The 23,449-nt window shown below is 47.5% G+C and overlaps 1 protein-coding gene across 3 annotated transcripts in view; it reads left to right on the top strand.

The window, feature by feature from the left end:
* SNX25 (sorting nexin 25) overlaps positions 1-23,449 on the top strand; it is a 1,510,914-nt gene that overhangs the window by 1,032,712 nt on the left and 454,753 nt on the right. For all 3 annotated transcript variants that reach the window (XM_086962502.1, XM_086962503.1, XM_086962504.1), the window contains one exon: positions 8,186-8,317. In XM_086962502.1, coding sequence (XP_086818628.1) covers positions 8,186-8,317 — 132 coding nt within the window. The remainder of the gene's footprint in view (positions 1-8,185; positions 8,318-23,449) is intronic.

Consider the following 23,449-nt stretch of genomic DNA (forward strand, 5'->3'; position numbering starts at 1 on the left):
AAGGTGGAGCCAGCATTGTGGAAGGCAGGCACATTCCCATTCAGAGCCAGATGCTACTCCTCCCACCATCTATGTGCAGATAGGTGTATTCAGCCCTGGGCTGACTTACCCTGTCTCCTGGAGTCTCCCCCAGCCCCTGTCACTCACAAACAAGACGGCTAATACACAAGCTGGCAGAGACAGGCTGGATGGTTAGGTCAGAAAATACCTACTTTCTAAAAGTTGTGGGACACCCCCGCGCCGCACGGCCACCAGCTGCTGCGTGTGCCCCTTGCCCTGCCTGGACTGCCTCGCCGCCTGCTCGCTGCCGCTGACCACGCCCCCTCCTCCGAGCGGCGTGGTCCGTGCTCGGCTGCCGGCTGCCTTTGCTTCTGTTGGTATTTGGTCTTGTTTTTGCCATCCATTTGTGCTTGCATCATTGTAGATTGTATTTTGTGCCCGTGTTTACGTTTTTCCTTCCTGTTTGCCCGCCTACCTCGCCGCCCTCCGCTCTCCCTCCCCGCTTCCCGCCACCGCAGATTACCCCGCCCCTTTTTCTCTTCTGTACCCTCCCCGCTCCCGCCTCCCAGCTGCTCCGCCCACCCGCGCACTTGGCCTTATATGGAGACCGTGCGACGCAGGTGAGTTTGACCCACTTGTGGGACACCTCCGCGCCGCACGGCCACCAGCTGCTGCGTGTGCCCCGTGCTCTGCCTGGACTGCCTCACCGCCTGCCTCGCCGCCTGCCTCGCTGCCGCTGACCACGCCCCCTCCTCCGAGCGGCGTGGTCCGTGCTCGGCTGCCGGCTGCCTTTGCTTCTGTGTGTATTTGATCTTGTTTTTGCCATCCATTTGTGCTTGCATCATTGTAGATTGTATTTTGTGCCCGTGTTTACGTTTTTCCTTCCTGTTTGCCCGCCTACCTCGCCGCCCTCCGCTCTCCCTGCCCGCTTCCCGCCACCGCCGATTACCCCGCCCCTTTTTCTCTTCTGTACCCTCCCCGCTCCCGCCTCCCAGCTGCTCCGCCCACCCGCGCACTTGGCCTTATATGGAGACCGTGCGACGCAGGTGAGTTTGACCCACTTGTGGGACACCCCCGCGCCGCACGGCCACCAGCTGCTGCGTGTGCCCCTTGCCCTGCCTGGACTGCCTCGCCGCCTGCCTCGCTGCCGCTGACCACGCCCCCTCCTCCGAGCGGCGTGGTCCGTGCTCGGCTGCCGGCTGCCTTTGCTTCTGTTGGTATTTGGTCTTGTTTTTGCCATCCATTTGTGCTTGCATCATTGTAGATTGTATTTTGTGCCCGTGTTTACGTTTTTCCTTCCTGTTTGCCCGCCTACCTCGCCGCCCTCCGCTCTCCCTCCCCGCTTCCCGCCACCGCCGATTACCCCGCCCCTTTTTCTCTTCTGTACCCTCCCCGCTCCCGCCTCCCAGCTGCTCCGCCCACCCGCGCACTTCGCCTTATATGGAGACCGTGCGAACGCGCAGCGGTCACGCGCAGCGGGTGCGCCGATTGTGCGCCGAAGGCGCGCCAAAGGTAAGCCCGTCTGCGCCCGTCCGCGACCGGATCGCGACCAGCGCCAGGACCCCTGGCCCCCGAAGACCCCGACCGACCCGCCTGACGTACTCCGCCGCCACCCGCATCGCACTCAACACCGGCCGACTCCCAGAATGCCACCAAGCCGCACCACGACGCACCCACGGACCTTTCAGCTGCCACGCCTGCAAATTCACCTGCATCCGGACCTGCCTCGCACCAGCACCCGCCAAGTCGAACTCCAGCAGCACCCACCTCAAGTGCATCCTGCTCAACACCCGCTCCGTCCACAGACACGCCATCGAACTCTGGAACCTCCTAGACGCCACAGCCCCTGACGTTGCCTTCCTCACAGAGACCTGGATGAACGCCTCTTCAGCTCCCGACATCGCCATTGCTATCCCAGAGGGCTACAAGATCGTCCGGAGGGACCGCAACGCCAACCAGATTGGAGGAGGCATCGCCATCATCCACAGGATCACCATCCGTCTCACGACCAGCACCGACAACTCCCTGACCACTGCGGAACACCTGCATTTCCAGATCCACACCGACCCGAACACCACCCTCAGAGGCACCCTGATCTACCGACCCCCGGGACCACGCACACAATTCAGCGAGGACATCGCCGACTTCGTCAGCCCGCATGCCCTCCCCTCCGCTGACTACATCCTACTGGGGGACCTCAACTTCCACCTGGAGAACAACAACGACCGCAACACCAGCACCCTGCTCGACAACCTCGCCAATCTTGGACTCAAGCAGCTGGTGTCCACCCCCACCCACCTCGCCGGACACACACTCGACGCAGTCTTCTCTTCCAGCACAGACATAGACTTCAGCCACGCCACAGAGCTTCAATGGACGGACCACAGCTGCGTCCACTTCACCTTCAAGAGAACGACGACCCACCACCACCAGCAACAGGCGCCCGCAGAAGCTGGAACAAGATCACAGCAGACCAGCTCGCCACCTCCCTGAGCCAGCACCCTCCTGCCAGCTCAGCGAACCCCAGCCAGGCCGCCGACAACCTCACGAAGTGGATCAGCATCTGCGCGGACGAGCTCGCCCCGCTGAGGACCCCGCCCAGCAGACCCGGCAGCAAGAAAGCCCCGTGGTTCACCGAAGAACTCAAGAGCTCCAAGAAGAACTGCCGAGCCCTCGAGAAAGTCTGGAGAAGGGAACCCACACCGGACAACAGGACCACCTTCAAGCTGGCCACCCGGAAGCACCACCAGCTGATCCGCGCCGCCAAGAAAACTGCATTCAAGGACCGGCTGGACAACAACGCACACAACTGCAAGGAACTCTTCAACATCGTGAAAGAGCTATCCAACCCCAGCGCAGGAAACAACGACATCACCCCATCGCAAGACCTCTGCAACTCCCTCGCTTCATACTTCCACAACAAGATCGCGGACATACACAACAGCTTCAACAACCAACCAACGCACACCAAGACCGAACAACCACCCCCCACCACCACCCTCCACGCCTGGACCCCGACCGACCCCTGCCCTCACCACGTTTTCAACAAGGCCGACGCTGTCATCGCACCCCACCTGCGAGACATCATCAACACATCCTTCGACACCGCCACCTTCCCTGAGAGCTGGAAGCACGCCAAACTCAGCGCTCTACTCAAGAAACCCACAGCGGACCCCACCGAACTAAAGAATTACCGCCCCATCTCGCTCCTCCCGTTTCCAGCCAAAGTCATCGAGAAGACCGTCAACAAGCAGATGGCCGCCTTCCTCGAGACGAATGGATCCCTCGACCCCTCACAGTCCGGCTTCCGAGCCAATCACAGCACCGAGACCGCCCTCATCGCCGCCACCGATGACATCCGAGCCCTGATGGACAACGGAGAAACAGTGGCCCTCATCCTCCTAGACCTCTCCGCGGCATTCGACACTGTCTGCCACCGCACCCTAGTACAGCGCCTCAGCAACGTCGGAATCCAGGACAAGGCGCTGGAATGGATCATCTCCTTCCTCGACGGAAGAACACAGAGAGTCCGCCTACCACCGTATAAGTCAGAGGCCACCGAAGTCATCTGCGGCGTCCCCCAAGGATCCTCACTGAGCCCCACCCTCTTCAACGTCTACATGAGCCCCCTCGCGGCCATCGCACGCCAACACAACCTCAGCATAATCTCCTACGCCGACGACACCCAGCTGATCCTCTCCCTGACCAACGACCCCGCCGCCGCCAGAGCCAACCTGCACGAAGGGATGAAAGAGGTAGCCGAGTGGATGACGACCAGCCGCCTGAAACTGAACTCGGACAAGACGGAGGTCCTCATCCTGGGCTCTTCACCCTCCGCCTGGGACGACTCCTGGTGGCCTCCCGCCCTGGGCACCGCACCCAAACCGACAGACCATGCACGCAACCTGGGCTTCATCCTGGACTCCTCCCTCTCCATGACCAGGCAAGTCAACAACGTCTCCTCGGTGTGCTTCAACATCCTACGCATGCTACGGAAGATCTTCTGGTGGATCCCCACCGAGACCAGGAAGACCGTCACCCAGGCCCTCGTCACTAGCCGACTGGACTACGGCAACGCCCTCTACGCCGGTACCACCGCCAAGCTCCAGAAGAGACTCCAGCGGATCCAGAACGCACAGCCAGACTCATCCTCGACATCCCACGAACCAGCCACATCTCCGGACATCTGAAAGACCTTCACTGGCTCCCCGTCAACAAAAGAATCACCTTCCGCCTCCTCACCCACGCACACAAAGCCCTACACGACCAAGGCCCAAGCTACCTCAACAGCCGAATCAACTTCTACGCCCCCAAACGCCACCTCCGATCTGCCAACCACGCCCTCGCCGCCGTCCCCCGCATCCGAAGAGCGACTACAGGAGGAAGGTCCTTCTCCTACCTGGCCGCCAAGACCTGGAACTCCCTCCCGACCGACCTGCGCCTGACCCAAGACCACCTCTCCTTCAGGAAGAAGCTGAAGACCTGGCTGTTCGAGCAGTCGCGGCACCCCCCCCCCCCACCCCCAGCGCCTTGAGACCCTACGGGTATGTAGTGCGCTCTATAAATGTCATTGATTGATTGATTGATTGATTCAAAGACAGAATGTTAAAATCAACTTCCCTAAAAGATGTATTTTATTATTCTGAGTTCAGGCATACTAAACTCAAATTTCTACCCTGTTCCCTGGGTCAGTTAGGATTATAGGATGTTATAATCAAACTGCCTACTCCGGCCTATGGAGAACAGGTAGCCTTGCAATAGTGAAAAACGAATGAGTCTGTCGTTCACTATAAGGACATACCGCACACACCAGGGCATGTCCTACCTTTCACATACAACGCACCCTGCCCATGGGGGTACCTTGGGCCTACCTTAAGGGTGACTCGCATGTAGAAAAGGGAAGGTTTAGGGACTTGCAAATGTGTGCACTTGCCAAGTATACATGGCAGCCCCAGGCTGCACACAGGCTCTGCAGTGGCAGGCCAGAGTTGCACTATATGGACTGTTTGCGTGGGTGGCACAATCCAGTGCTGCAGCCCACCAACAGCATTTGATTTATAGGCCCTTGCACCCACAGTGACACATAAATCAAATAGGCCAATCATGGAAACACCAATCCATAACACATTTTATACAGGAGTACTTGCACTTCACCACTGGACAGCAGTGAAGAAAGTGCGCAGATCATTACACCAGCAATAACAGAGTCAAACCCCGGAGGTCAGAAATCAAAAAGTCAGGGGAAACACCCCAAAGGTTGCCAAGTCCAACAATGGATTTGGAGTTCAAAGACTGTACCAGAGAGCTTCTATAATTGGCAGCACTACTGGAGATACAGGAGTCCGTCAACAGCTCAACAAGTATTCAACGTGTATTCCTGTTGTGGCAGCGTTGCCCATGAAACTCAAAGTTCACACACAGCCATGGTTGCGTGTGCACCTAGACCAGGAAGACATGTAATCCCGGAACTGCGCCAGGCCCACAAGCTGCAATGTTGAAAGGCACTTGTCACCAAGGATATGACGCTGCAGGTGCACAGCAGCAGGATTGTTTTAGAATTCAGTTACACATTCATAATATTCACACTCCTCAAGGTGAGAAGACGTCACATAATGGTAAGCAGGTGCTGATCACTGTTCACACGGTGCTCGCGGCACAGACAGAATACCATGGCGTTGTTTAAAAGTTGGACAAAGGCAGTGCGCGCTAGCTCTCCCGTGCCAAGAATGTGATAGAAATATGTAGCAAAGATCCCACAACGTTTTTTCAAAAGTCGCCCTAAATTAAAACATATCAACATTGAGATGACACACACATTGAAACAACTTATGCTGTAGATTACCATCAAGTACTTCAAATGAATCAAGTCCAGGGTGGTAAAAATCACAAAGCCCTTGCACGTCCCTCTCCATGTAGAGAATAATATCCATGGCAGTATTCAAAACTTTGATCACCAGGCTCACAGAGGACATGGGCAATAGCCCTGTGCATCGCTCTCCTGAATGTCAAAAGGTTTAATGAGGCTGCGCAGGTGCAGATTGTCAATGAATAGGCATACGCTTCTCTAGTAGCCCCCATGTTCCAGATATACCGGGAGGTGCTGGGACAGATAGATTATATTTCTGTTTTATTTGAAGGGGGGGGGGGGCGGATGCTGCAGAATGTACTCCCGGCTACTGCCACGGTCATATTTGTCTGGCGGAAACTGCCATGGGTGATGGGCTAGGAGTGGCATTTGACATCACGCCCCTTATTCTGGGTTTACCAGGGTTAAAAAAAATGGGATCTGATTGGCCTCGCCGCCTTGGAGGATGTTTGGGAAGCCAAGGGATGGTTTCATTTGCACATTTACGAGCAGAATATGATATGCACCCTCTCAAATATTCAAATGTCTGCAATTAAGGCATGCGTTGCAGGTTAGGATTCCTAGAGACGAGCAAACAAAAGAAGACTCCTGCTGGAGCTACGGTTGTTGGATGGTCGTTTGATCACCAAGGCCATCTCCCTCACGTATGCTACAGTGATGAGGAACATGCTGCGATAGATCTCATGCTTACAGGAATTTTGGCAGGCCGACATGAGGGAATTGGAGTACAAGGATTAAGGGGCTGCCTTACAGTTCCCATGGGGAATGGCCATTCCGGCCAGCTTCTGTCTCATTCAACTAAAAATCCCACACAGGACATATTACACCAGAGTCTTGCTACACAAAATAGGCAGGGCTGCAGACGAGCATTGTCTGCAGCAGTGTGGCCAGTAGGTTACATTTCTTCACACAATGTGGAGTTGCCCAATGCTTTGGACCTTCTAGGAGGGGGTGACGGTGTCCCTGGCGGAGGCTGCAACTGTACCCATGCCACTGACCACATCAAGGTAGATGCTCTGAGGCTGGACAGACTTGAGGTTACCTCGTACACTAAGCTAGGTGCTCTGAGGCTGGAGAGACTTGAGGTTACCTCGTACACTAAGCTCCTGATTAACTTGGGCTACATCTTGGCTAACCGAGACATTGCAAGACGTTGGGGCAGCCCACATGCCCGGGGCTAGTGGAGTGGTGGGCGGGGATGGAAATGTGCAGTCAAGGAAAAAATGGTATATGAGAGCCAGGGTTGTATGCGCAAATATGAGAAAATCTAGCGGACTTGGGAGGGAATGGGGTTTAGTGCGGGTCCTGGGAATTGGTAGGCCAGGGTGGATTGAGGTACAAAAGGGACTGTGATGATGGGGGTGTTAGTTGTAGGAGTGTGGCAATTATCTGTTGTTGAGAAGGGGGTGGGGAGGGAGGAACCCAGATATTGGTTGTTCCATAATGGCTGCTGTGTTTGTTCTGCATAGATATTTATGAGTCCTATAAATTGTTTTGACTTTTAAAAACCAATAAAACGTTTTGTACAAAACAAAAAGAAGGAGGGCATCTAATAACGACATGCGGTTTTACAAGTTTGTAAAACCAGCATTGGCATATTTAACTACCTGTAGAAAACAAACTCAATTTATTAGAGAAGCAATAGTGGATTTGTACGTTTTTATGTTGAACTCACACCCCATCTACTTTGTGAATGACATTTTAAGCATTTGCATCTAACTTGCGTGGGGCACTTAGTAATAATGGTAGTTATTGCAGCTTTGTAATAGAATTGTTAAGCAATTGCTTCTTACTCAAGACGGACACCTAGTAATGACTTGAGGTATGAACTATTAGCTATGCCAATGATTCTTGAAGAAATGCAACCAGTATTAAACCAATACTTGAATGTGTATGGGACATGAGTACTTCAAGCTTAGTTGATAATGTGTGTACTCGCTCGCCCCATCTGGCTGTTTATGGTAAAGCTTGATATTTAACATGCAGCCTGTTGTTGATGTATTGATCACAAATACCCTCCAGTAAAGCAATTCATGACCTTTACTCATATGTGAGCTTACAATAGGCATGTAAGATTTATATTTTGAAATGATGTACATAGCACATGTTCATTCTTTTATTTTAAAATTAAAATAAACAATTTAAGTGAAGAAGAGAGCAGAGCAGATATGTTGGAAAATACATTTGAATTACTTCCTCAAGGTGCAGCTCATAGAACAGTTGATATATAATTCGTTCTTTAAGGTGCAGCCTATACATACTTAGTTTGTAGTGATGCCTTAAGTCCTTTTCTCTTTTTGCACTCTTTCTTTTTAATAGATTCTGCAGTTTGAAGACATCCTGGCCAATCCATTGTTCAGGGAACACTTTCGAACCTACATGGAAAGGATGGATAAGAGGGCTTTAATTTGCTTTTGGGAGGCTGTGGATTATCTGCAGAGTGCTAACAAGGTAGACATGATCACAAATACACTGTCATTTAATGTTTTAAATGATCTATCTTGTAGCTTCAGTTTTTAACCCCTTGTATGCTCGGGACATCCGGGGGCCGTCATGCATCACAGTGGGCGTGTGCAGAGGACGGCCGGGGGCCGTACGAAACCCACCAACTATTCAAATCGCCAGCACAGCGCGAAAATTCGCACCGCATGCAAGGGGTTAATAACTACTTACAAAAAACTGGCACCTAATTGATTGAATAGAGGGAGTAGTCCTTCAGTAGCATCTCTGTTTTTTTCTGTTCGGAAATTTCACAGTGAATGAATTTTGTTTGTACTTTATATTTCCTGTCTTAGGTTATTACCCTCTACCATAAAGACAATGAAACGTTTATGTAAATTCATTGTTAAATTTTGACAGTGTTCCTGATCATTGTCTTAAATAAAATTGAAAGGGAATCGCCTGTGAGTTGGAGGCTGAATTAAGCTCAGTATTTTCAGCAAACTAGCTAGAACTTGGTGCCACTCCCAAGACCGTTGCATAGGAGCCAGCATTCCAAACTGCGTTTTCAGTGTTTTGAATATAAACACAGTCAACCATGGTTATTTATATATTGCGACAAATCACCCATCAGGGTCTAAAGGCGCTGAAGTTGCTGGTCTCTTGGTGGTATACTGCTCAGTCGAACAGCCAGGTCTGGAGTCCTTTCCTGAACTCCTGGAGCGATGAGGTGGTCCTGAGGAGCAGGGGAAGATCGTTCCAAGCCTTGGCCGCTAGTTGGGTGAATTAGCGACCTCTGCTGTTGCTTTGCTGGATCCGGGGGGGAGTCATTGAGGGAGAGGAAGGCGGAGCATCAGCGTTTGGTCGGTTGATGGAAAGTGATGTGCTTGTTGATGTATGCTGGCCCTGTATTGTGCAAGGCTTTGTGCTTGTGAGTCAACACAGATCTGACATCCAGAGACACTGGGGCCTTGTGGAGGATAGATGTTACACATCTTGTATTCGTCTGTGAAAGCCTTTTTTGACATTCTAGACAAAATTCATCTTGTCCATACTTGACATCACATAACTAAGAGAAGCCACAAATTCAATATTTATAGGTGTTCTTCTCATAGGTCATGTGACACTCAGTCTAACAATCTCTAAGTTGTGGGGCATTAGGTTAACGTCATAATGAGTTACTCCATTCACGCCTATAGTTGATAGTCAATTTTGAGATTTAGTTCAAGAAGATGGTAGTCAGAGCTCAGCCATTATTTAGTATATTCAAGCACAGCATGTCATCTTTAGTAGCTTCATGCTGCAAAACTGTTGTTATTGGTATGTAGCGTTGTCAGAAACCCTTTTAGAGAGGCGGCAGTGAACAAAGCCTCACAACAAGCTCCGCAGAAGCAATAAACATTGTCCAGCCAAATACTCACTTTTATGAGACAAGAGAAGTATTTTAGTCCTATTACTAACTACAAAAAGGACAACTATGAAATTCACAATTAATGATTGGGGCTATAGTGTTTCTCAGTCCCACTCACTCCCCTTTCTTTTGGTAAAATCCAGGGCATGCACCAGTATTAGTCTGAGTATCAAGAGTCCACTATAACTAACTTAAAGTAAATGGTGTTCTCGTGCTACCGCACTAATTTAGCAGCAAGTTCCTATGGGGCGGACAGGCCTGAACTACTCTTATCTGCACTGGCAGGTGCGAGGTGTTCAGTGTTCCTGTGTACTCCCTGTCTGCGGGCGCTCACAGCGGCTGCAGCTGAGTTCATGTGAGTCCGCTGCATTTGGCCCCGGCGGCAGCTCTCTGCAGGTGCATAGACTTTCACAGTCACCCACCTGAAGCAACAGAAGGCTCTCTGCAGCTCCTCCTGTGGGATAATTGTTCGCTTGGTCTTCTGATGGGGGGTGGCTACAACGATCCTGTCTGGGATCCTTCGCCTGTGTAATGGTGCGCAGGTGCACCCACAGTGCTCACATCTTTCCGGCAGAGGCACAACAAGTCGCAGTCCTTTATGCTCCTATTGACGGCCTCTGGCATACAGGGCCACCGCAACTCACAGTCCACAGGCCTTATCCTGATCACCACAGGTATATTCTCCACAGAGGGCCCTTTCAGAATATGGAGTCGCTGCTTCACTACTGCAGAAGGCTACAGCCCTTACAGCATGGCAGTCGTTTCCACTGTAGCTTCTCATTGCTTATGGGGTCCTGCCTCGCCACGACTACTTCACAACAGCATTCTCCTGACATACGGGGATCGTTGTGTCTATCCTGCACAGGTCAACGACCCAATAGGTGCAGTAGCCATTTCCTCACACATTACGCCTTGCACTAGGAGTCCACTCGACAGGGCTCCCCACAGGATCTCGCTCCCTCCAAGTGTCTTCTGTTCCTCACAGAGTACACGTGTCTTGGCAAGCAGGCAGGCGCTGGTGCTCAAGGTTCCAGGGTAGGTAGTTTTGGATTCCATGGGTAATGTCCCCTCACCCGACAGGAAGACTAACAGGCTTAGGCCCCCAGTCCCGGTCACGGGTAGAAGTCTTTCAGAGCTTCCCCTTCTCGCACAGCCTGACTAGCTGCTTGGCAGATTACAGTTTTTGGAGTCTCAAACTTCCCTTCTTACTGTCCTGTTCCAGACACCAAATGGTATTTAGGGTCGACGTCTTTGAAGTTTTATGTTAGGGTTCTGTTTCGTTTGAAGTATCCATTCCCCTGTTCCCTCTTCCTCTTGAAAAGCAGTCTGTCACAGCAGGTGTGTCACCAAAGCTGACAGTTCCAGAACACAGGCCATGGGAGTGACTAGAGTTGACACCTAGATGTCAGCCGCAGCGATATTTGTATTATAAGGTTAGTCCGGGCCCACAATACAACACTTTATGATTATTATTTTTTTACAGAGTTTTATGTAGTGCAAACTTGACCCGGTATAGGGTATCAGAGCCCTTCCATACCACCAGTTGCGTGACATGAGGACACATTCATTTTTATTAGGCACAGGGAAATTAAGTGATTTGCCCAGAATCACAGGATGTTCAGCGTCTTTGCCGAGATTTGAACCCGGTTCCCCAGATTCGAGGTCAACTGCCCAAGCCGCTAGGCCTACTTCTCTCCCTTAAAATGATTCCCTTATTAGTCCCATCTCCTTTCTGAGATGCGTCCATGCCCCTTCCTTGTGACCTCTCACTTAATAAAAGAGTACCCTATGAAGTGTAAAGAGAAGACCTGGTCCTCCCATCCCCAGTGTGTGTCAACCCGAGCTTACAGGAATGCAGCAATCCACAAATCGGCATGGAGGGGATCGCTCCACCTCCACTTCATGTTTAACCATGCAGACCTGGGTCTCCCACAATGGAATCCATGGCCCTCTCTGTATTGTACCATTCACAGGCACACATATACTAATGCATGCATACCGTATACATGTACTGCACAGTACTGTACCCCCATGCACTGTACCACTCATAGGCCCACATACATCCACCACTTGCATTTAATGCGCATGCACTGTATCCTTCATGTATTGTACCATTCATAGGCACACATACACCTAGCACATGGATTTGTCAAGCAAGCACTGCACAGGACTACATCATTCAGGTACTGTATCACTCTTAGGCACATGCACTTTCAGCACATGACTTCGCAGTGCACGTACTGCTCATACTGCTCAGTACTGCATGATCCCTATATTGTACCCGTCCGAGAAACACATACAAGCAGTGAAGATACACCAACTCTGCGCTGCACTAAACACCAATCTGATGTAGAACAAGAGGGAGTTAAGCATAAAGCAGCAGAACTTTTAAAAGTAAGTGAGCCTGTCGCTACCACTGCGCATTTGCTGCTTAACTCCTGGTGAAGACAGTAGCCTTCCACCACTACGAGTATAGTGCTTTGGGCCTCCTGATCCAACAAGACTGTAATCCGTGAGGCAGCCTATGCCATGGTGCACACACATGATCTGTGTTTGCCTATGAGTACAAAAATCAGCATTATGGATCGAGACCTCAGTACAGTAGGGGACTCAAGGCAGGCCTGCACGTCCATTACAATTCAGAGGACTTCTCTGTCCTTACAAATGTGCTTATGCAGATATTCTGTATTCGATTTACATTTTACAGTTGAGGATATTTATGTATGTATATCTTCGTCACACTTTTCATGCAATTTTAGATCTGTTACTTAACCTTCCTTTGGCTATTACCTCTTTTTAAAGACACTGACATTAATATGGAGTTACAAAATGTCTACTTCTGCCGGTTATTCATATACCCACTAATTCATGTACCACCCCATCCACTTTCTTTCATATTTATTGCACTTTCACTGTCTTAAAGTTGTTCGGTATAATGAACCTCCGATCCTGCGTATGTTTGTTGCGAACCATTACTCATCTTACTATGTTTAAATCGCGTATTCGCCCAATTTCATCAGTTTATTATTAAACGTATTCAAGTTGCTTAATTCAGCAATTCCAAGCCTTACTTTGAATATGTCCGATATGTATTCCCCACCGTCTGCATGTCAAGCCTCTTACATCTGTTATCATTTTTGTACATATGTGAAAGTCAGATCTTTTCTTCTAGGTCATATGCTATGTCTCATAGAAAGACACTTATTATTTATTTATTTATTAGATTTGTAATGCGCAGCAGCTATCCAAAAAGGGTTTACCAGCGCAGAAGCAGATCCGAGACAGAGATGAAGAAGCTAGCGAACTATTTGTTAAAAAGCCACGTCTTCAAGTATTTGCGAAAATGGACGTAGTCAGTTTCGTAATGAAGAGCTGTAGTCCGAGTGTTCCACAGTAAGGGGCCCAGATTAAAAAAAGATCTTCCGCCCATCCGAGATAGCTTGATTTTGGTTGGTGTGAAAAGCACAATCTTTGTTTTACAATTCCATACCATCAGCCTCTCATCTTTGTCACACAATAGCTAATCCTTTTCTGACTTGGTTCAGTGTGTGAGCACAAACGAAGGGCTGGCCAGCTTATTTTCTGTTTGAAACAGTAATTAAGGATTTAAAACCATCTAAGTTGCCAATTTGTGTCAAAAAAATCAATCCTTATTGCATGACCTGTTTCTGAATGTATGGTGCCTCAAATTTTTTAATCTGCTACGTATTCATGACAGTTTTTTTTTAGGTCTCCAATTATCAGTAACATGGCAAAAATATTTTTATATTTAGAAATATTACACTTAAATAATCACAGTCATCATTATGCAGGGATTAATACAAAGCCACAGTTTTGTGATGGATACGTCTAACTGCAGATCGTTCACTTCATGAATCTCCACCAGGCTCCACACTGGATCTGTAAATTTAGCAACAGCTTTCCTGCACTGACCGGTGGAATCATGGCACCTTCCTGGATGCGACGTCACCGAGCCCTGGGGGGCAGGTGAAGAGCTCCTACTGCTCGAACAGCCAGGTCTTGAGCCGCCTCCTAAAGATTAGTAAGTCTTCGGTCTACCTTAGGAGGATGGGGAGGGTGGTCTAGGACTTGGCAGCGAGGTGGGAGAATGATCTGCCACTGGTGGTCATTCTCCTGATGCGGGGAACGGTGGCGAGGGCGAGGTTGGCGGAGCGGAGCCGGCATTTCGGGGTGTAGAAGGTGGGCCGTTTGTTGAGGTATGCCAGACCGGTGTTGTGGAGGGCTTTGTGTGCGTGGGTGAGGAGCTTGAAGGTGATCCTCTTGTTGACAGGGAGCCAGTTCAGGTCTCTCAGGTGGGGTGTGATGTGGATGCGGTGAGGGATGTAGAGTATCAGGTGGGCAGAGGCGTTCTGTATGCGTTGCAGTCGTTTCAGTAGTTTGGCCGGGGCTCCCGCGTAGAGGGTATTTCCGTAGTCCAGTCTGCTGCTGACGAGGGCCTGGGTGACCGTTCTTCTAGTGTCGGTGGGGATCCACTTGTAGATCTTTCGGAGCATGCGAAGGGTGTTGAAGCAGGAGGATGAGATGGCGTTGACTTGCTTTCTCATGGAGAGTGTGGAGTCGAGGATGAATCCCAAGTTGCGTGCGTGGTCGGTGGGTGTTGGAGCAGCTCTCAGGGTGGTCGGCCACCAGGAGTCTTTACTCCTTTGGGTGCGGAAACAAGCTTAATGAACATAAAGGAATGCAGTGTACAAAAACCAACCTCAATACCACATAGCCAGTACAGTAGTCACTCCTAAAAGTGAGAAGTCAGGTGGGTCAGGGAGGAATCAGCAGGTAGTTGAGTATCCGCCAGAAAGATATACCAAATGTATGTCCCTTTCAGCAAGTTCCTCATCTCAATACATGGGAGCATGGGAGTTTGTGTAAAAAGCAAGTTAGCCAACGAACACTAGGCAATGGCAGACCTAATGCTATTCCGAAAGACACACCAAGCACTTGATATATTGGAGGTGACCCAAGTAGCTGCAGCACCAAAACGAGGCAAAGGCCAAACCCAAGGTACATACCCTTACATGCCACAGGACAATAGACACAAGCTATAACAAAGCAATATGTAGGAAAAGATTAAGAGGGCTACATAGTATTACCAATATCCTGGGGTGCACCATGCTCTGTCACAATATCAGAGTCCAATAAAAAAAAAAATGGAGCCTCTGCTGATAGGTGTGTTGGAGTAGAGGCCCAGGGTGAGAATTAGGATGCATGACAACAGTTTGCCCTTTTGTAATTTCATAGCATGATATTGATGGCGCTCAAGCTCATGTCAGTTCTGAATCTGACATGGGCGTCGACTCCGAATCATCCACTGGTGATGGAAGTGTCGGCACCAGGGTGGCAGGAACTGTCTTGGATCTCTGGGTTAGAGTGCAAGTCTGTATCAGAGTCGTTACGGGCCAGGTAACGTCTTCGGGGGACAGACGGCGCTGGAAAAGGATATCCCAGCTGTAACCCTACTGAAGGCCACTTTGTTCCATTGAGCCAAAAGTGTGCCAGCGGGAACTGAAGCACACTGAAAATTTGCATCGTTGCTTTTTTGAAGGCTGTGATCTGCTACAAGGTAGACAATTTCCTGTTGTAATTCCGGGCACATCAGGACCAACTGAGATCTGTTTCCTGGCTGGTGACCTCGATGGAGTGTGATTTACATCTTTACGCCTTTGCTCCTCCTCTTTGGAGTTGCAGTGGTGGGATGGGTCAAATCTTTCTTTGCTTTCTTATGCTCTTACTCGGATTCCGACTTACAAAAGGGCTCAGAGCCTGAAATTAATCTGTCTCAGGAACCATCCCTGTGAGTGGAACCGGGCCCTCAACTTTGAGTGGGATCTGTGCGTAGACCAGAACTTGTGTTCAGTGACCTACAGCTTTGCCTCCCGATCTCAAATCATCTTTGGGTGCATTTATCACAGTCCAGGCACCAAATTCACACATTATGTCGATTTGGGACCTACATCTGCTTCCTGCAGTTGTGGCACGGCTTGAATCCTGTCGTTTTCCGTTTGAATCTCATTCCCTAGCACACCGAAAAGTTTTGGAGTTGGATAAGCAGCAAAGTCAGGAGCAGAGCTTCAGATCCACTTCGGATGGTTCATAAAGAAAGAAACTGACATCAGTGTGCATCATGGTGCTTATGTGCAGGTCTGCTCCGTCACTTTCAGGGTAGTATGAAGCCAGAGTGGAGCAGCATGGCGCTGTCATGGGGTCGCAACATACTTACTGAAATCTGCATCCTTGTATGACTGTTAGGCCTTGTGGAAAACCGGTGCAGCATCTGGAGAAAGGAAAACAGGAAGCAAGGTCAGGGATATTGAAAGGGCAGAAGGAAAAGAGGGCAGGCAGACACAAAGGGCAGAAAGAGAGGAAGGACTTGGACAGGTAGGAAATTGTCAGACCTATATAGGAATGAAACACTCGGTGGTTTGAGGTCAACAGGCGAAGGACTCAAGGTCACGGGTAGTAGCCAGCAGAACAAGCCCTCAAGGAACCAGAAGCCCTAACCAACCAGATGGGTAAATCCAGGGGACCAGAGAGCTGGGAGAAGCAAACTGCACGAGCAGGAATATGTCACCAGTTGGGAGGAACCATTACTATCAGAGGTAATGAGGATGAATGACTGTAAACGAAATTATATAGATATCAGCAATCTAATGATAAGGAGAGAAGCAACCTCCCAAGGAAACAGACCTTGTGGACCACACACCATTGGCCCGCCACGGCTCAGAAACATTATGGCCTCAGCAGATGCATGCTTGCATCCAAGGGTGGTGGTAGTGCGGGTGTGGGAGACGGAACAGTCCAGGTACACCCGGACATAGCAGGGGGTATTTGCGCATTCAGGAAGGGATTGATGTTGGAGTGTTAATGTTTTAAATTTGTTGTCAGATAAACACAGGTGATAATGAACAAAACATTTTGTTGTTTACTTTTGGTACCTGTGGTGTTTTATTTTCCTGAGCGGTGAGGGGAGCTTGAGTCCAGACAGTGGTTACCACCATGTCAGAACCACAAGCCAAAAACTGTGAAAGGAAAGCCATTACAAAGGAGCCGGAGCCACACTCTTGCAATCTTTTAGACGAAAGGGACTTCATGGGACTTTATTTGTTATTTAAAAAAATTAATGAAATGTAATAAAGGCCACGTCAGTTAACCAGTTGACTTCATTGGTTGTCGTGTAACTCTTACCCCACCATATAAGCTACCTAACAGCTTGTGGTAGCACTGCTACAAACTTCTCTGGATCCTGTCTGGCGCCGGAGAAGTAATTTCTTAAGTGAGGAATCTGCAGATAGCAACACCACCAGAAAGAGCGATAACAACGGTAAGTAATTTGTCCATCTCCTCTTCCACCACTCATCTTGAATCTAAACATGTTATCATGAATGTCTCCATAGGCAGCAGCCTTCTCTTCATCCCCTACAGTGTCAAATCTCCAATCGAGCTTCAGGGGAATAGTCCATAAGAAGTGTTCTTCACTTTGTTCAACAGTTTCACAATCCTCAGTAGCTTGGTACAGAGCAGTGGGTTTAGCAGCACCAAAGGAGAGGTCCTCATCGACAGGTCCTGATATATTGGCACGTATAATTTACCCATATTTACAGGGGTACATGTCGGCGCCCCATGTTTGGAGGTGAACATTTATCCAGCCGAGACAGTCCTACATTTATCTTCCACTAGGAGCTCTTTCCATAGCTGCTCCTTCCAAGGTGGAGAAACCTCTGTTGAGGACCTTAAGAGGGGTCTTATTATTGTAGAAATCTCCGCCACGTTGGAGGACAGAAAATCAACGAGGGGAAAAAATCTGCAAACATGATTTTATCAATAAATTGAGAATACATACAATAAAATTCGCAACTAGATAAAAGGGAATACTAAGCTAGAATTCCTAAAGCTGCTAATTAACTTTCAGCTCTAGTAATCAGGTTTTGCTAAAATAAAATATTATTTAGTAACGTTAGTTAGCCGCTTAAGAAAACAATTTCATGAGCTGTGTGTATGCTATTTCATGATATGTGAGAAAACCAACTTTGTTATCAACTAGACTGCCATTCCATATGCATAACTTTTCCTTTTTCGCTGATAGCAATACCCAGTACCTATTAGGTTTTGGAACAGCATGCGGAAACCTTATGATTAATTTTGGGGTCAGTATTATTTGAAGTCACCCCTTCTGCGTATGATGTACAGTCATCTGGAATAATAAGATGGGTCTTATTAGTACTAGTTATATATAGTTCATTTTTACTCATTTATAGTCCAGTGTAACTCTTTTTCCTAAGCATTCCAAAACTCTGTCCTATTGCATCAAGCGGGGTTTAGCAATGGCAACAATTATCTTTAGCATAAATTCTTTGCCACTTTGTCACTATGAATGTTAGAAATGCGACTTTCTCTTCTTTTATTGGATATCTGTTTTTCACCGATAGGCTGACACCTAGTGGTTAGATTGCAACTCACTCCCCTTCCTATATAATCAAAGTGTAGTTTGCTTGGCTTTCTTGTAAAACCACTTAATTTTAGGTTTGGCTGAGTAGGTCCTTACTTTAGCTCCTTTTATGCCGCTAAATATTGATATGAGGTTTGTATTGTAACTGTACATAGCATTGAGAAGTGCGCCTACCCTTTATGGGGAATTAGGCGACTGGTTAGGTTTAATGGGAGCTGGATTCAGCTCCAGGGTGGCAGATCTCATTTGAGGGGTGTTGTGAAAGGGGGAGATTCAAGGGGGAAATCGGATATGATATTATGCTGGTGGATGGTTTTTAAGAAGTTGTATAGAATGATCTGTCACTCTTCTCTTGGAAGTGGGTGCGGTGCTAGTCTGGGAGACGCGAGTTCATCGGTTATGGCGTTGATGTCCTTCCTCTCTTTGAGAACTTAGAGAGTGGTAGATCATGGCATCTCGTGTTGATATTCACGTTGGTGTCATTCTTGTGGATGAGTCCTACATACTCTTTCCGGTGGCTATGTTGGTAGTTGCTATACAATCTTCTGAGCTTTACATCGTTCCCAGTTGCTCTTTTCTTTGGCAGGAGAGCGATCCATTATTTGGCATCCTCTTCAGAGAAGCAAGTGACCTGACATTTTTTTCTTATATTTTTACCATTTTTTGTGTGATGCATATAAGGCATAAAAGCTTGAAGGAGGATCTTCTTGTTAATGGCAGACAGTGCAGAGCCTTCAGGACAGTAGATATGCAAGTAGACACCTTTACATGTAATAAGTCATGCTGCAGAGTTCTGAATTCTCTGCAGCCTTCTTATAGTTCATAGTTGGCATCTGTGTAATGGGCCATTGACGTAATTTACTTTTGCATCAAAGTATTTCTATAGTGTAGAAAGAGGATTTAGATAGACCACTTGGGCGTTTATCAAGATTTTGAAATCCATAAACCTTATGAGGTTTCATACCTCGTTCTCTGAGTTTGTTTGAGGTCCCTGTTCGTAAATACTGACGGATAAAGGACCATCATTTTTTCTCCAGTTACCACAGATGAGTATTTCGATTTTTGAAGCAGTTAATTTGATTTAGTACCAAGTCAGCCATTGCTCTATTGCAGGGTTCTCCGAAGTCGAGATAGAGCATGCAGATCACCCAGCTAGGATAATTATTACTAATACTCACCTGGGCCCTTACATTTTTAATACATATCCACACAGATAAGACTATCTATAATCAAAATCATAAACAACGTATAGCTATGCAAGAGATAGAGTATACTAAGCATTTAAGAACTTAAACTGAAAGGGAAGGTAGGAACAAGGTACATGCTATATTTAGATAACAATCTTTCGCAACTTTATGTAAAGGGGGGTAAAGAAAGGGAACATACTAAACACAAAGACTCGCAATTCAGATGGCAGTTTAAAGAAAAACTTATTGCAATTCGAGATTTAATTTTAGCTCAATACTATAGGGAAGGGAAGATTTGGAACATTCTGTTAAATTCAGCTTATTCCCTAAAGGCTGCGTAAGAAAGGACACATATACTATATAGGAACGATTTAGCATTGACTAAAGGTGGGGTGAAAAATGGAACATGCTAATAGTCAATAGTACCTGAATATCTAATTTACCAAGGGATAAGGGAAGAAAAGGAACATATGTAATTAAGCAAACTTTGCGAATTCGGGTAGGGTATGAGATAGGAATGTAAGATAATAAATCAACACCCACACAGACTTTATATTTACCTAGGATAGAGTGAAGACCAACCCTGGCCACGGGTCAGTTGGAAAAGACGGGAAGAACCCTTAAGGACTTAGGTGCCAGTAGGCGAGCAGGTGCAGCTCATGGACAGTCAGGACAGGATAACCCCAAATTTGGATCAGGACCGGGTTCACCAAAGGTTACGACCAACACCCGCAGCTTCGGTTGCAATGCCTGCGCTACTCCCTCTCTGCAAGGAATCTGCCAAAACCCCGATTGGGTTCTCGGACCTTTCAGCAAAGTGCTTCGCCAGCACTTTCACTTCCCAAAACCCCGATTGGGTTTTCTCGAACCTCCCAAAAGAGTACTTCGCAGCTCTCTGCTTCAGTCACCTATAGAGTGCGTTGGGTCAGTGACAGGTCAGCTATTCGGAGAAGTCAGACAATTTCTCTAGCTAAACCTACGCTAGTTATACTGTTTTTCGGGTCAGTGTACCACCCCCCCAATGTTGCAAGTGTAAGGATCCCCAATTTTGATTGGACAAAGGAGGAGGACAGGTCATCACACCACCTATTTTCTAGACTTTCTCAGGCTCTTTATTCAGTTTCCTTACCCGCCCCTTAAATTCCAGGTTCTTATGACATATGCTTTTCGGTTAACAATGGTGAATATAACATCGTATACATTTGTTTCAATTGTAGTACAGTTCAGCTTCTTCTAGTTGGGTTGAAGTTCGGGTTCCCAGGAGCATCTTCCCAGTCAATCAGCTCCTTGGCGCAGATTCAAAGGTCATCTGCTCTGGTGACTTGCAGATCTCGCGCAGACGCAGTTTCATTCAAAATGGAGTACAGCGTGATATAATTGGCCAAGTTCCGAAGTATACATAAAATGGAAAAGAAACAGTTTTAGAACATAGAATAAATGATTTCACTGTATACCATGAACTACTATACTACTCCCATTACTTTACAATGACTAAAGCATTACGTTTTAAGCAGAACGAACAGCTTAGCGAAAGCAGCAATACAAGCTTCAAGCATGTGAGAACACAGAGCAGCCATTTTAATTCTATTGCGCATGTGCAACTAGTTTCCCATTAAGACATTGAATATGTCACGTCACATGGGTATGACCGACGCATGCACAGTCTAAATTCCTGCGTAGCAGCGGCCATTTTAGGGTGGAGGCGTATTAATATTAATAGACACATAAGCAAGCGTCTCTCGGTCACCCAAATGTCGAACAAGGGGCAGATTAGTAAGACAAAACCGGTTGATTACGAAGTTGGGGTTATTCGAGGTTCATGAATACAAGCAAGTCGCTTAACGTGCGAATCCTTGCTCCATCAGTCGGTCCTGGAGGGCAGGATCCATGCCAGATTTTTAGCATCGCCCCATTTAGATACATGTAGTTAGTTATCTTAAAAATCTGTCCGGGATCCAGGACCCCATGTCTGACTTTGGGGGAACCCTGGTCTATTGCTATGAGACAGCTGAAGATTTCTTATTTTCCTTTGTCAATACGATTTTCGAATTTCGATTAAACTGTACGGGCCCGTTAGCTATTGAAGGCTCCTTTGGCTGTTGCCAAGTCTTGTTGTGTGATTGTTCTTTGTGTCTCCAGGCGTCTGCCGTAGCAGGAAGGAGTCCGGAGGGGCATGTATCTGGTGAAGGCACTTGATGCGCTTCAGGCCCCGCTGCCCCTACTTCTTCACCTTTGCTTGCAAGAAGCACGACCAAAGCAGTTAACAACGACAACAACAATGCTACATCTTAAGCACTGCAGCGTTATAACACTTCCACATTACAATTTAACTCTTATGAAACTAACGCAACACTGCAAGCATAGTACCTGCTCTATCACAATTACATCAGTAGCACACAACTGTAATAGTAACAGAATAGCTGCACCACAACTACAGCACAGAAACACAGCGACTCAATATTGCAACAAACTGCATCCAGCTTCTCAAACTGAAGTCATTTCCGGTGTCACCTGGTACTCCTCGGCCATACATACTAGCTACATACGTTCAAAGAATGACAGTATAAAAAGGCTACATTTCTAGCATTTGTTAATGTTTGTTGAAAGAACCTTCACAGGTGTTACCCTCTGAATACTCACTGGATTTAAGGGACTGCTTCAAACAAATGGCGGCTTCGGTGAGGAGGAGTTATCTGTGTTCGGTGTTTTACATTTCTGAGCAATCTAGTCTGGTTCTCGTTTAAAGTCATCTTACTTATAAAACGTACGTATCTTAGCATGGAACATTAGTTAGGGTAGCAGTGGTGTCGCCAGAGGGCCATGGTACCTAGTTGAAGAAGGAAATGGCCCCCTGGAACCTGTTTGTACTTTGAACAATAATCTGGGTTTAAAGGGCCCCTCAGGCCTGCATCAGTGGAAGCCAGGTACTACCCTCAGGGAGCTTAGGTAGTTACGAGATTAATCAGCGTTGACCCCAGTGCAGCTGCACCAGTGGAAGTTACTCACCTGGAAGGGAGGTCATGTAGCTACAAGATTAATCAACTTTATACCAGTTGTGTCCGACGTTTGTCAACAGGGGTTCGAACAAGGCCATATTTTCAGGATATCTATGAAAGAAAAGTATGCATACAATAATTTTAAATGAAAAGCATTTATATATCATATATTTAGATGTCAGACTTTCCCCAGGCATGTATCCTGCTCTCCCAGTGCAACATTTGACAATCCTAATTTACACCTTCGGTTTTGTGGAAAATGGTAAGACGCCACGATGTAACACCTGTTTTATTATATACATTAGTGCTAATGTGACCTGTTGTGGGTTTTTTTAATACGATTGGTACTTTACCGATGGAATACACAAACCTAGAGTACATTTAATGTCAGTGTGTATATTACTTCCCAGTCAGTTTGCACAATGCACTTTCCTGTTTCCAGTTATTACCACACTAATAATAAAAAGGCTGCTTAGATCAGTGTGATGTTGATGATCAAACAGTACATAAACTGAAATATTGATTAAGTGTTAACCTCATAGCTGCTCCGATGAAGATGTGGCAAGCCGTAGGAGTTCCGATAGCTCTTAATCGAGGGTTTAGCAAAGGAGACTGCGTAAGAATATATATCTTTACCACCCATTCATGTCTTCAAAGGAACAAAGATTATAGTAACTTGGCCAGGCTTTAAAGCACAGGAAAACGCTTAGGCATACAATACCGCTACCATTCTGCCAAGATGAAAGCAACAGAGGATGTCTCAATATTAGGGTACTCTGTTTAGGGTTACCCAGTACTTCTAACATGTAAGATATCGCTGTCAAATCCATCCAAAGTAGGTTTCAGAGGATCATAAGAATTACTTTGGCCTTGTTTGATACACCCGTTTCCAAAAAACACTACAGCAGGTGAAACTCTGCATCTGCAGCAGGAGTATGGTAACTTGCAGCTTAGAGTCGGTGGCTCCCGGATGGCCAAAGACCACCAATGGGTGGAAAGCAACTAAACTCTAAGGCAGCAGAAACCTGCGGGGTTTGAATGGACGAGCAGAACAGCACCATAGAATGAGGCCATCAGTGCTTTGGTGAA

The sequence above is a fragment of the Lissotriton vulgaris genome, chromosome 3_1 (genome assembly GCF_964263255.1).
Source record: "Lissotriton vulgaris chromosome 3_1, aLisVul1.2, whole genome shotgun sequence".
NCBI lineage: Eukaryota > Metazoa > Chordata > Amphibia > Caudata > Salamandridae > Lissotriton > Lissotriton vulgaris.